Source organism: Gekko japonicus, unplaced genomic scaffold, assembly GCF_001447785.1.
Source record: "Gekko japonicus isolate JY-2015 unplaced genomic scaffold, Gekko_japonicus_V1.1 scaffold2958, whole genome shotgun sequence".
Classification (NCBI taxonomy): domain Eukaryota; kingdom Metazoa; phylum Chordata; class Lepidosauria; order Squamata; family Gekkonidae; genus Gekko; species Gekko japonicus.
Genome location: NW_015171590.1, coordinates 96,624 through 111,562, shown reverse-complemented (window position 1 = coordinate 111,562; position 14,939 = coordinate 96,624). Strand labels below are relative to the sequence as shown.

Here is a 14,939-nt window from a genome sequence, read left to right as displayed (position 1 = left end):
TCTAGTTGAGTTGACTTTCCGTCTGTGGGAGAAGAATCACGCATAACAAAAACAGAAGTACTCAAAAGTCTCCCCCAGTTTTCAATTTGAAGGTAACCTTGTTAAAGGAAAGGCAACCTTTGCAAGGGATCATGGGAGATGGGGGAGTTATAGGGACTTGTGTGTTGGGGGGGTGGCAAATGGCACCACAGTGTGATGACACCACTTTCAGTGTGACCTACATGCAACATCACCATGCTAGGGTCACCTCCAGCATTCTAGAGCGTCACTCAGCATGTGGCCACTGTGTGACATAGACCCCTGGACTGGACGGGCCATTGGCCTGATCCAACATGGCTGCTCTTATGTTCTTATGTCTGGGGCAGTGATGTTCTGTCTTCTTGGTGCTTGGGAGGCAACACTGGGAGGGCTTCTGGAGTTTTGGCCCCACTGGTGGACCTCCTGATGGCACTGGGGTTTGGCCACTGTGTGACAAAGAGTGTTGGATGGGCCATTGACCTGATCCAGCATGGCTTCTCTTATATTCTTGCGTCTGTGGCAATGATGTTCTGTCTTCTTAGTGCCTGGGGGGGGGGCCCAATGGGAGGACGTCTGGAGTTCTGGTCTCGCTGGTGGACCTCCTGGTGGCCCCTGGGTTTTGGCCACTGTGCAACACAGAGTGTTGGATTAGATGGGCCATTGGCCTGATCCAACATGACTTATCTTATGTTCTTATGTCTGGGGCAGTGATGCTCTGTCTTCTTGGAGCTTGGGGGGCCACAGTGGGGGGGGGGCTTCTGGAGTTCTGGCCCCACTGGTGGACCTCCTGGTGGCACCTGGGCTTTGGCCACTGTGTGACACAGAGCGTTGGACTGGATGGGCCTTTGGCCTGATCCAACATTGGCATCTCTTATGTTCTCTTACATCTTCTTGTGATAGCATCACTTCCAGGTTGTGCTGGAAGTGATTGTCATTACACTGGGGTCATCAATCACCCCCACCATTTCACCTGACATTTTCCTCCCACCACCCAGGTGAGTGGCAGCAGCCAACAGCAGTTGGGGGTGGGGATTCTAGGTGGGGTTAGGGGACCCTAGGCATGTATGGTGAATAGTGGCATGCCAGAAGCATTGTGCACAGCATGGAAGTACCATCCTAAATTCAGAGATGCTGTTGATCTAGGCCATGCAGGAGCCCAGATACAGGACCTTGTGGACCTGGAATGGTTACTTCAGAGGTCCTTCTGACCCTTTCCCAAGTATGTGCTAGGAACTCCGCCCCATTGGTTGGTGCCATATTGTGCAGGTGTGTAGTGTTGCTGCTCAGAGAGCCAGTTTGGTGTAGTGGTTAAGAGTGGCGGAATCTAATCTGGAGAACTGGTTTTGATTCCCCCTCTCCTCCACATGCAGCCAGCTGGGTGACCTTGGGTCAGTCACAGCTCTCTCAGAGCTTTCTCAGGCCCATCTACCTCATACGGTGTCTGTTATGGGGAGAGGAAGGGAAGGCGATTGTAAGCCGCTCCGTGTGGGTAGTGAAAGGTAGGGTATAAAACCAATTCTCCTTCTCCTCCTCCTCCCAGCACCTGGTTTTCAGACACGCACTGCTTCTGAACATGGAGGTTTCATCTAGTCATCATGGTGAACAGCCATTTGATGGGCCTATCCTCTGTCAATTTGTCGAATCCTCTTTTACAGCCAGTAGCCCTCCCCAGGCCTGTAGCTACAGTGGGGCCTCTCAAGGCTAGGCCCCCTTAATTAAAAGCCCTGCCCCACAAATAGCCATGCCAGAAATCTTATTTTTGCATGTTTCCCAAAGGCTCATGGGAATACTTTTGAAAGACTCACCGTGACCTAGGTGGTGTACAGCAAGACTGGGCTAGCAGAAAGGGGGATTGTTAATGTATTGAAGGTGCCATTCTTCAGTGCCCTTCTTAGCTTTCTTGCCCTGTGGAAGGGAACTCAAAAGGCATTTAAATGCCTTCTGAAGGCAATGAAATGTTCTCTGAGCTGTTTCCCCCCCTAAGAACTGATGCGCTTGCTGTCCTTGCTGTCCTTGTCCTTGAAAAGAAGGGCTAGAAACAGTAAAAATTGTATGCGTGTATGACATTCGTTAACAGGGTCATCTTACATCCAGGGTTGTCTTCCTTTTGAGTACCTACAGTAGTTATTGGCCCTGCGCCTAAAGGGCAGCAGAGGAGAAGAGACTGATCAAGAAAGGACCTTGAAGAAGCACCAGTGTTAGATCTAGAGAAGGTGTTGTATCTGGAGGAGAAAAATGCATACATAAGAGCGCATCAGGTTATGTGTGCTGAAGGATAAGATGCGTGGGGGGGAGAAGAACTTCAACGGTGAGAGCAAGGATTTTGTGTTACCCCTACCCAGGGGTCATTTTGTAGAAAAAGAGGTGCAGGAGCTCATTAGCATAACACATCAGCATAACTTATTTGCATATGCCACACCCCCTGACATCACCGGAAGTGTGTCAGAAGGCAACACCCACTGCTCAGGCTCCACTGGACTGTTTTGGATTGCTAGCTATTGGGGGGGCCTTTGGCCTGATCCAACATTGGCATCTCTTATGTTCTTATGTTACCTGAATAAAACTTGGTCTTAAAGATGCCACTGGACTGTTTTGGACCAGGGGGCTGGGGGGAGCTCTGCAGCTTACCTGGCTGCTTCTTGCTCTTACTGAGGGCTGCTGGGAGCAGGGGGTGGGGCTTGTTGCATGTGCCCGCCCCCCGGGCTCTTTACTGCCGGAGCTCCGCTCCTGCGCGCTCCTGCAGGAAATGACCCCTGCCCCTACCTATAAATAAAATCACCATGAAAGCCTACCCCCCCTCCCCAAAGAAGAATACCTACCAGAGCACAAAGTGATATTCTGGAGGATAAAAGTATTCTTGCGTTTTGCAGTAATCTTCTGCCTGTGTTCAAAAACTAGGGACGAGGGGAAGTGCGTGGAAGGGATTTTGGAGATCTTCGACATGCTCTTGGCGACGACTTCAAGGTTTCGCGAGCTGAAGCTGCAGCACAAAGAATATCTGTGCGTCAAGGCCATGATCCTCCTCAATTCCAGTGAGTAGACGATTCATTCGTGTCAAGCTGTGCTTATTATTTAGACAACAGTTGGGCGGCGAAGACGGGTAGAAATATTACGGAACACAAGAGCCATTAAAGGGGAATGAAATGCGGCATGGAAAGTGCTTTTCCTTCCTCACTTGATAATGGCTTTATGATTGATACAGAGAAAGAGCACCCAGGTCGCCGCACTGTTACCGGCGCTCTGTATTTTTATACCCTCCAAAAGGTAATAATCCAACGTAAAGGGCTCTTGATAAAACTGTGCACATGACCTCAAGATTTCTGCACGATTTTCAACTACCCTCCTGCTCACCCACACAGACATGAGTTTGTTAAGTTATCAACTTTTTGAAAATGGCTCTGATCCTGTGCTTTTCACGATCTGAGGAGCCAAGAGATGCCTGGATTAAAAAGAAGGTTGGATGCGGTTTTAATGCAGAATTGCTTGGAGGACACCACGTTGAACATGAGTTAAAAGGAGAGGGCAGAAATCTTGAGGTCTTTTTTTCTTCTAGAAAATAGTATTACATTTAAGGATGTGTCACTGAAGAAGAGAAGAAGAGATTGGATTTCTGCCCCGCCCTTCAGTACCCGAAGGAGTCTCAGAGCGGCTTACAATCCCTTTCCCTTCCCGTCCCCACAACAGGCACCCTGTGAGGCAGGTGGGGCTGAGAGAGCTCTTTCGAGGACTGCTCTTGAGAGAACAGCTCTGAAAGACCTTACGATAGGAAAAAATGAGCTCACTGAAGGAAACCACTATTCTATCCTTATGTAAAGTACATTTCATAAATGTAGGCAAAGCCAAAACAGTGTCAAGAATATTTGCATCAAGATTTTGTATTGTACTCATACCATTATCTACTGGCTTTGCCTACATTTATGAAATGTACTTTACATAAGGATGATTATTGTCTAGTATAAGAAATTTGCATTATAAACATTATAAAAAAGTATAACCAAGTGTGTGAAAGTTATAGAATAGTGGTTTTCTTCGGTGAGTTCATTTTTTCCTATTGTATTCACACCGAAGCCTGTCTTATTCTTGACACATTAACCTGAAAGAACTTACGACTGACCCAAGGTCACGCCAGCAGCTGCATGTGGAAGAGTGGGGGAATCAAACCCAGTTCTCCCAGATCAGAGTTCACACTCCTAACCACGACACCAAACTGGCAACCAAGATCAAGATAATTCATACCATAATATTCCCTATTACTCTGTATGTGCATGAAAGTGCATGAAAGTTAGACAATGAAGCAAGCTGACATGAGGAATGTTAATTCCTTTAAAATGCAGGGTCGGAGGAGTCTTTTACAGATACTATGGACCAACCAAAAGGCAAATAAATGGGTTCTAGATCAAATCTAGATCAAATCTCCCCAGAACCTAAAATGAGCAAACTGAGGCTATATATTAGCTGCTGTAGATTTCCCGGGTTCCGTGGCCATGGTCTCGGCATTGTAGGACCTGACGTTTTGCCAGTGGCTGTGACCGGCATCCTCAGAGGTACAACACAGAAAGACGGAATACTCTCTGTGTCAAGAGAGAGTACTCCTTGACACAGAGAGTACTCCGTCTTTCTGCGTTGTACCTCTGAGGATGCCAGTCACAGCTACTGGTGAAACGTCAGGTCCTACAATGGCCAGACAACCCGGGAAATCTACAAAAAGCTAATGGACTCCGGCTGTGAAAGCCTTCGACAACATATCGAGGCTATATACTTTGGTCACATTCTGAGAAGGCAAGAACCACTGGAAAAGACAATCGTGCTGGGAAAAGTTGAAGGTAGCAGGAAGAGATGAGGACCCGCCATGAGATGGATCGACTCAATCAAGGAAGTAGAGTGCCACAGATTCCTTTCTCCGAAGAAGCCCTCTTCTCCAGGGGAACTGATCCCCGACGTCTGGAGATCTAGGGTACCCGCGAGAGACCTCCAGGCTCCACCTGAAGCTTTGCAGTCCTATCTGTAGGATAGCTCTTAACTCCTTAGAGCTTTAGCAAGTTCAACTGATCACCGACGTCTGGAGATCTAGGGTACCCGCGAGAGACCTCCAGGCTCCCCCTGAAGCTCTGCAGTCCTATCTGCAGCATAGCTCTTAACGCCTTAGAGCTTTAGCAAGTTCAGTCCGTGAGCACCCAGCATTCTTAGGGCTGCCAACCTCCAGGTGGCGGCTGGAGTTCGCCCGCTATTACAACTGATCAAGGCCCTGGGTTTTGACAACAAGCAAGGTAAACAGAATAACAAGCAAAAGGTGGGTGTGGCTGGATGACCACACTTCTGGTAACATGGGGGTGCGGCCTAATGTGCTAATGAGCTGTGCTGTCAGGGGTGTGGCCCAATATGCTAATGAGTTCCTGCTGTTGGGTGTGGCCTATTATGCTAATGAGTTCCTGCTGGGCTTTTTCTACAAAAAGAGCCCTGGTTCAGTCCATGAGCACCCAGCATTCTGATAGGGTTGCCAACCTCCAGGTGGCGGCTGGAGTTCGCCCACTATTACAACTGCATCTCCAGGCACCAGAGATCAGTTCACCTGATGGCCGCTTTGGAAGGTGGACTCTGTGGCGTTATACCCCCCATTGAGCTCCCTCTCCTCCCCAAACCCCGCCCTCCTCAGACTCCACCCCAAAAAGCTCAGTGTATTTCCCAACTTGGAGCGAGGAACCCTAAGCATAGTTGATAATAGGTACAGCATAAGGCAAACGCGAGTACAAGGAATGGGAAAGTGAAAAGTAAGGTTGCCAGGTCTGCCCTCACCACGGGCAGGGGATGGGGGGTAGGGTTGCCAGATCCAGGCTGGGGAACTCCTGGAGATTTGGGGATGGAGCCTGGGGAGGGCAGAGACCTCAGTGGGGTACCGTGCCACAGAGTCCACCCCCCAAAGCAGCCATTTTCTCCAGGGGAACTGACCTCTGTAGTCTGGAGAAGAGCTGTCATTCCAGGGGATCTCCAGGCCCCACCTGGAGGATGGCATCCCTAAGGATAGGGAATGGGGATAACGCCTCGCAAGATAGAGTACATTTCCTAGGAAACTCAGGCCGCTGATCTCATGACCTCCTTCAGCCAATCGCGACAGCATCCCTGAAGAGCCTTCTGGAAATGGAACAAATCCCCACCTCTCATCTGGTTCCAGCTGAACCCCCTGAGCTAATTAGTAGGCCTGATGGAACGACCTTGGCGAACTGGGGGGGGGGCATTCCCAGCACCTGTTGTTAGCTGAACAGAACAGAGGGGGGAAATATCCTGCAAGCGGAATTTTACTCAGACATGGGGACCTCTTGACAGGGACTCACTGAGTTCTCAGTAGCCAAACGCTTGAGTCAGGCCTCTCTCTCTCTCTCTCTCTCTCTTTTTGCCTGGCTTGCAGAATTGCAAATCTGGCTGTCCCACTGCGGCCCCGTTAGAGCTGCGTCTTCATCTTACGCCTCTCAAAGGCAGCTGTTAAGCTCCAGTTCTCCGCCAGCATTCCTGTCCTTCTTGGAGGTTCTCGTTTTTCACCCCGGAAAGGTCAAGGTGCTCAGTGAAAATCTGAAGCCTCACACACCAGAAGGTTTTCATAAGCGCCTGGATTTGCCAACTGAGCAGCAAAATACAGGCTGGCCTGCTCCTCTGCCGTTAACAACTTGCTGTCCAGAAATCAGCAGCTGGCGTCTTTCACACAGTGAAGATAACTATCGGCACCTTTTAGTGGCATAGCTACAGTGGCAGTCTGAGATGTTGGTAAATCTATATGAGACATTCCTTCTTTTCCCCATAGCTCAGGGTGGCTTGCATGGTTCTTCCTCCACTTTTCAGGTATCATGACGACCCTGCAAAGTAGGTTAGGCAGAAATAGAGTGATTGGCTCAATGTTACCCATTGAGCCCCAGATAGGGTTGCCAGGTCTGGGTTGGGAAATATGTGCTGTTTTGGGGTGGAGCCTGGGGAGGACAAGGACCTCGGTGGCGTACAATGCCATAGAGTCCACCCTCCAAAGCAGCCATTTTCTCCAAGGGAACTGACCGATGGAGCCTGGAGATGAATTGTAATAGTGGGAGATCTCCAGGTTCCACCTGGAGACTGGCAACCCTAGCTACAGGACTGAGTGACACGCTGGCACCAGGTTTCCCCAGTCCTGGTTCATACATTTGTATACAGTTGAAGAATGCAGGGGTGGTGCCAAAAATAGAATTCTTATTGTTTATTATTTGCCTTCTTAAAAAAACTATGTTATGCCTCCTGTCCTCCCAGGTTAGGGTGTCCAAGGCAGTGAACAATCAAAAACATTAAAACCAACTTTAAAAATGTATATACATACATACATACTAGGGGTGAGTATGAACCGTGGAAATGGTGATTCATGGTTCATTTGATTTTTATAAAGGTAATAGCACTGTTAGGAGCTGCGGTGTCTCAAGTGGTTAAGACGCTGAACTGCAGGCTGTGGAAGGTCAGTAGTTCAGCAGTTCGAGACCCGGGTGCCACATGACGGAGTGAGCTCCCATCTCTAGTTCCAGCTCCTGCCAACCTAGCAGTTCGAAAGCAAGAAATTGCAAGTAGATAAATAGGGACCACTTCGGTGGGAAGGTAACAGCGTTCCGTGCGCCTTGGTGTTTAGTCATGCCGGCCACATGACCACGGAAACGTCTTCGGACAGCGCTGGCTCTTCGGCTTTGAAACGGAGATGAGCACCGCAACCCTAGAGTTGGATTCTACTGGCTTTCGAGCAAGGGAACCTTTACCTTTACGTTTTAATAGCACTGTTATATAATGGAATGGTTTGGGAAGGTACTTTAATAAAGGGGACAAGACCGTAGTTTGTGCTTCTTTGTATGGTGTGAACTGTCTTGTTTATTGTATGTGTTATCCTGCTCTTACTGCATTGGTTTCTACTTCTATTATTCCGTTTTCTGCATTATTTGACATATTATGTCATAATCCTAGTCTTATTGCATTGCTTATTAGATGTCTCACACTGCTTGATTGCATTACTTTATCCCATATACCTGCCTAAAGTCTCAGTTTATCTATAAAATAAATAAATGTGCCAATTAATTAACATAATTTTTTTTAAAAAAAATGTTGGACATTTCTAATGCCACTTTTCTCTCCGACAAGATCCAAAGTGGCGTATGGAAATTGCCTGAATAGCTAATTTAAACACTATAATTCAAATTAAAACAGACAAAGAAAATGAGCGCTCATGGGTTCTGTTGAACTGGGCAGGATAAGGCAGGCCCCAGGTTGAAGTCACAGGCCAAGAGCCCTTTGGCTTGCACCTCTAGCTACTCCAAGGCTTAAGTACCTGCAAGGACAGGAAAATCAGGCCACTTAGATGGTACTCAGTGGCCTTTGGCTTGCACCTCTAGCTACTCCAAGGCTTAAGTACCTGCAAGGACAGGAAAACCAGGCCACCCAGATGGTACTCAGTGGCCGCGACCAAGCTGACAGGATCTTCCTGACTTCCCTTGCCATGAGCTTCATGGGCATTATTCACAGGTTTCTAAATAATTCACAGGTTTCTAAATTCTCCTAAATGAGAAGCAACTCTAATATTCTGTTTCCCTTGTTTAGACATGTTCCCGCTGTCATCCGCAGCTGAAGAACCGGAAAGCAACAAGAAGCTGCACCATCTGCTGAATACCGTCACGGATGCTTTAGTGTGGGTCATTGGGAAAAGTGGGATCCCGCTGCCCCAGCAGACCACTCGCCTGGCCAACCTGCTGATGCTGCTTTCCCATGTCCGGCATGCAAGGTAAGGCCATTCCAGACAGCGAACACCTGAAGCTGCCTTCTACTGAATCAGACCCTCAGTCCATCAAGGTCACCAACGTCTACTCAGACTGGCAGCGGCTCTCCAGGGTCTCGGGTGGAGGTCTTCCCCATCACATCCTACCTGGTCCTTGCAACTGGAGATGCTGGGGATTGAACCTGGGACCTTCTGCACGTAGAGCAGAGGCGGTTCCACTGAGCCACAGATAGGGTTGCCAGGTCCTTACCTGCTGCTGGTGGGGGGATTTGGGGGGGCGTTCCAGGGATGTTGTCAATGTGATGACATCACTTCCAGAAGTGACGTCATCACGTTGATGACATCAGGGTGACACTCTACTCTTTGGGCAGAACTCTATGGTAAAAATGGCTACAAACCATAGACTTTTGCCCACAAAGTAGAGTGTTGCTCCTGACATCGCCGACATGATGATGTCTCTTCTGGGAAGTGACATCATCACCTTTATTTATTTCATTAAATTTATGATTCGCCTTATCCCCACAAATGTCGGGCTCTAGGGGATGGACAAATTAGAAATAATTAAAACCATAAAACTTTGTTGTTCAGTCGCACAGTCGAGTCCGACTCTTTGCGACCCCATGGACCAGCTCCCGCCAGGCCCTCCGGTCTTCTGCTGTCCTCTGAAGTTGGCTCAATTTCATGTTCGTTGCATCGATGACACTGTCCAACCATCTCATCCTTTGCCGTCCCCGTCTTCTTTGACCTTCAGTCTTTCCCAGCATCAGGGTCCTCTCCAGGGACGGCTCCCTTCTCATTTGGTGGCCAAAGTATTTGAGCTTCAGCTTCAGTATCTGGCCTTCCAGGGAACAGTCAGGGTTGATTTCTTTTTTTGTTGTTGTTCAGTCACACAGTCGAGTCCGACTCTTCGCGACCCCATGGACCAGATCACGCCAGGCCTTCCGGTCTTCCGCCGTCCTCTGAAGTTTGCTCAACTTCATGTTCGTTGCATCTATGACACTGTCTAACCATCTCATCCTTTGCCATCCCCGTCTTCTTTGACCTTCAATCTTTCCCAGCATCAGGGTCTTCTCCAGTGAGTGCTTCCTTCTCATTGGTTGGCCAAAGTATTTGAGCTTCAGTTTCATTATCTGGCCTTCCAGGGGACAGTCAGGGTTGATTTCTTTGAGGATTGACTGATTTGATCTTCTTGCAGTCCAAGGGACTCTCAAGAGTCTTCTCCAGCACCATAGTTCAAAAGAATCTATTCTTCGGCGCTCGGCCTTCCTTATAGTCCAACTCTCGCAGCCATACATGACTACTGGGAATACCATTGCTTTGACCATGCGGACTTTTGTTGGCAGGGTGATGTCTCTACTTTTTATCATGCTGTTTAGGTTCGCCATCGCTTTCCTCCCAAGGAGCAGACCATAAAACTCTCTCCGACGTATTATACACAGTTAAAACAAGTGGCAAATTTATGTTTTGTAGTTCCCTCCCGGTCCTGGATTGTGAGTGTTTTGTGGGCACAGGGAGGGAATAACTCGAAAGGAATAGGAGATTCGGGTAGGGCAGGGCGCCAGCCGTGATGGAAACCGTCACTGTCCTCAACCGAATGCCTACTGGAACATTGCTGCCTTACAGGCCCTGTGGAATCGCATAAGGTCCCACAGGGCCCTGATGTCATTTGGCTGAGGGACGTCTTTTTTTGGGCGGGGTTCCCCCGAAAGCCAGCTGGCCAGCAGCAGGCCCGATCCCGCAAGAGCAGGGGATCCCCCGCTCCCCACCTGGGGGCTGGCAAGCATAGCCACAGACCCTCCAGTGGTCGACATTTAACCCTGAAAGCTTGTTAGCATTTCTAATGATGGCTGCAGAAGCATGCTAGATTTCTCATCTGCTCTCGTTTTGGATGCTTGTTTCCCTGTTTGCTTGCCCGTGGTTTCTTAGAGATTCATGTGAGCCGTTGTGTGCATTCCGTCCATCACATAGATCGCTCCACATTGCTAGAAGATTAAGGAACCCGTCCTAATTAATAATAATTATCACATGGCAGTGTGTGTAGCATAGCCAGGAGATCCTAAGATTGTCCGGAAGCCGCCATTTCTAGCTCTTTTAGCATCATGCACCACTAGGTGGCAAGCTAGACTTTCTTTTAAGGTAAGGGACTTCTCAGAGATGGTTTGACCTTGTCTGCCTCTGTGTCACGACCGTGGTATTCCTTGGTGGTCGCCCATTCAAATACTAGCCGGGGCTGACCCTGCTTAGCGTCCGACTGGTATGTGGGGTTGTGCAATTCGAGATCTAGGCAAGTTCTTGGGAACTGCAGAGGTATCTTCGCAAGATTCTTGCTGTTCCAAGCAACACTGTCTTCCGGAGCTGGGCTGGTGTTGTTTGCTCAGTGCTCACAATGTCCAGGTGTTTACTGGGGCTTCTAGGCACTGCTCCAAGGGCTCCAAGTGACCACTGGCACGATGATGAATTCATGATCGATAATCATTACTGTTAACAATATTTATTTATTTATTTATTAGACTTATATCCCGCCCTTCCACATGAGCTCAGGGCGGCCAACAAGAGGCAAATGCCATTAGGGTTGCCAAGTCCGTCTTCCACCCCCAGCGGGGGACTTTGGGGGCGTTCCTGGAGGGGGCGGGGCATCCCCGACGTGATGATGTCACGTTGGGGACGTCCGTCCCCCCTGCCCGCGCGCCAGATCTCCAGAAACGGTAGTTCCCTGCACTTAAAGGAGCCGGCGTTTCCCTTTTAAGTGCAGGAGCCAGCGTTTCCCCTTTAAGAGCAGCCACATTTCCCTTTTAAGTGCATGAAGCTGGCATTTCCCTGCAAGCCTGATCTCAAGCGGAGATCAGGCTTGGGAGGAAACATGGGTTCCACACACTTAAAGGGAGAGAGAGGGGTGTTGGGGGTGGGTGTGTGGGCTCAGGGAGGCTAACACAAGGGCACACATGCCAATATAAAAACATAGTAAAACAGACTAAAACAATATTTCTGATATACAAATAAAGTGTTTCAAGCTAATCATGATCTTCAGTTTAAAGATGGTGGGGATGGTATCCAGAATCAGGTCTTAAACTCAGTGGCACCCACACATCGTAGTACCGCAGTGTGATCGATCTCAGGGCCACTCCTGCACCCCGTTGTTCCAAGATCGTTGTTGTTGGTGGTAGTGGTGGCTCCTACTCATAAGCCTGGTGGAAGAGCTCCATCTTGCAGGCCCTGTGGAACTGAATAAGGTCCCACAGGGCCCTGATCTCCTCCGGGAGCTCGTTCCACCAGATAGGAGCCGCCACCGAAAAAGCCCTGGCCCTAGTATGATGATAATAGTTAATAATGACGGAGATAGATTCTCCAAAGTATAACTTTTTACATTTTCTTCGGGCAGCTACATTTCCATCACATACCTGTCTGCAAAAAAGAAGAAGATTTCTGCTTTTCATCCAATCTGCCTAGGGTTGCCAAATGTTTTTTGGCCGGGAGTGGGGGGCTCCCGGCCAGCGTCTTAGGCAGGCGTGCATCACCCGGAAGTGACGTTGCACGCTGGGGGCGGGGCCACGCAATTTGAGGGGAAAACTCTTTGTTTTCCCCTCAAATGGCGTGGCCCCGCCCCCAGCGTGCAACGTCACTTCCGGGTGACGCGCATGCGGGGGTGGGGTTTCCCCCAGGCCCCGATTCCGCGGGAGCGGAAATCGGGGCTCGAAAGCGGGGGGAATTCCGCCCCCCAGGGGCATTTGGCAGCCCTAGATCTGCCTATCTGGACTGGGCACGTCCTGCATTGCAGAACTACATTTAGGGGCCTATGGAGGGCATCCCTTTTGCATTTAATTCCAACCAAGGGTTTCTTGGAAACTTCTTGTAAGATGCCTGCTCTCTTTCTCCTCAATAATGCCAAAGACAAGAGGGAACCCTTTGTGTACAGAATAGCCACAAATAACACCCACCAACGGAAGACCATCCACAACCCACAACAATACATACTCAGTTTTGAGTATATATTGTTGTGAATTGTGGATGGTCTTCCCTTGGTGGGTGTTATTTGTGGCTCTTTCTCCTTGAAGCAATCAAGCTTCATTGAGAACTTTGGCTTAGAAAACCCAAGGCCTAGTTCAGGGGGCTGCCATACGGCCGCAAGGCCAACAATTGTATTCTTCAAGCCGTCCTTGATTTTGGAGAGGGATTCCATCCAACCCAGCCCCACCCCGTAACTTTTCTTGCCCAGAAAAGCTTCCAGATAACTTCAGCGCCTGTAAGATTACACTGCAAGTTATGTGTAATATTTACAAGGTTTCTTTATTCTTTGCTGCATAAACAATGGGCTCCAAGGCCAAGTCCCCTGACCGCACTTTTTTTGTTGCTTTCCCCCCCTTCTTCTTCTGTCTCTGCCTTACTTCTTTCCTATCATGCTTAGGTTGCCAGCTCCAGGTTGGGAAATTCCCGGAGATCTTTGAGGTGGAGCCTGGGGAGGGAAGGGTTTGGGGAGGGGAGGGACTTCATAGGCCTTTCAGGTCTGGGTCGGGGAATACCTGGAGATCTTGGGGGTGGAGCCTGAGGAGGGTGGGGTTTGGGGCATAATGCCATAGAGTCCCACTTCTAGAGCAGCCATTTTCCCCAGGTGAACCGACCTCTGCCACCTGGAGATCAACTGTAATAGTGGGAGATCTCCAGCCGCCACCTGGAGGTTGTAAGAAGAAGAGATTGGATTTATACCCCGCCCTTCACTACCCAAGGGAGTCTCAGAGCGGCTTCCAAACTCCTTTCCCTTCCCCTCCCCACAACAGACACCCTGTGAGGTAGGTGAGGCTGAGAGACCTGAGTTGCCGCATGATGGAGTGAGCTCCCGTCTCTAGTTCCAGCTCCTGCCAACCTAGCAGTTCGAAAGCAAGAAATTGCAAGTAGATAAATAGGTACCACTTCGGTGGGAAGGGAGCAGCGTTCCGTGCACCTCGGTGTTTAGTCACGCCGGCCACATGACCACGGAAACGTCTTCGGACAGCGCTGGCTCTTCGGCTTTGAAACGGAGATGAGCACCGCAACCCTAGAGTCGGACTCGACTGGCTTTCGAGCAAGGGAACCTTTACCTTTACCTTTTACCCCCCCCCCTAATTAAATGAAAACAACTGTTGACCTGATAACCTTAGCTTGTTATTTAGTTTTGTCTTTGCATATCTTAAAAATCTTCATTGTGTTACATGTTAATTTACTGTTCAGCCTCTGTCTATAAGTTTGAACACTTACCTTCTGTTCTTCCAGTGTTATCTGAAAAAGTGTGCGTGCACACAAAAGCTCATACCTTAAATAAACCTTTGTTAGTCTTAAAAGCAGGGCTGTTTTTGGGCAGGAACGCACAAGAACGGAGTTCCGGCTGGCTCCCGAGTTGGCCACGCCCAGCAGGAACTCATTAGCATAAGAGGCCACACCTAACAACAGAAAATCATTAGGATTGGCTACAGTAGGGGTGTGTGGCCTAACATGCAAAGGAGCTCCTGCTACCAAAAAAGCCCTGGGTTTTGACAGCAGACACTGGCCACTGTGTGACACAGAGTGTTGGACTGGATGGGCCTTTGGCCTGATCCAACATTGGTGTCTCTTATGTTCTTATGTTAAACTAGCAGTAAAGCCCGTTGTGAAAGCAATACAACGAAATCTAGAAAGAGGCTCTGGGGCAGTGCTCTGGCTTTGGGCAAACAGTGTCATTTTGCTGTGGTGACCTCAGCAGGGTATAATGACAGAGTCCACTGTTTTCTCCAGAGGAACTGATCTCTGCTACCTGAAGAGCAGTTGTAATTGTGAGTGATCTGTAGCCCTCACCTGGAGATTGGCAGCAATTGTTACCCAGTACAAAATGGCTGGTTTGGAGGGTGTAGTCTATGGCATTCTACCTGTCTGAGGTCCCACCCCACTGCAAACCCCCCCCTCTCCAGGCTCCAGGAGGCAGAAGCCGCCGGTCACCCGCTCCCTTCCCCTCCCCCCCCACCGACTCCTGGGCCGGCAACTGAAGGCCAGGTCCCTTCCCCCCACTCACTCCAGGGCCAGCAACGGGATGCAGAGGCCTCTGGCCACCGCTGCTGTTCCCCCACCCCCTCCCACCCTCACCCACTACTGTTTACCTTACCACCATCCAGCCTATGCGTTCGTTACACACCACATCTTTCTAGATCCCGTT

The 14,939-nt window shown here is 49.4% G+C and overlaps 1 protein-coding gene across 1 annotated transcript in view; it reads left to right on the top strand.

Moving 5' to 3' along the window:
• The window catches only part of ESR2 (estrogen receptor 2 (ER beta)), a 75,643-nt gene that overhangs the window by 58,039 nt on the left and 2,665 nt on the right, over positions 1-14,939 (top strand). The window contains exons 7-8 of the mRNA XM_015419860.1: positions 2,917-3,050; positions 8,608-8,788. Coding sequence (XP_015275346.1) covers positions 2,917-3,050; positions 8,608-8,788 — 315 coding nt within the window. The remainder of the gene's footprint in view (positions 1-2,916; positions 3,051-8,607; positions 8,789-14,939) is intronic.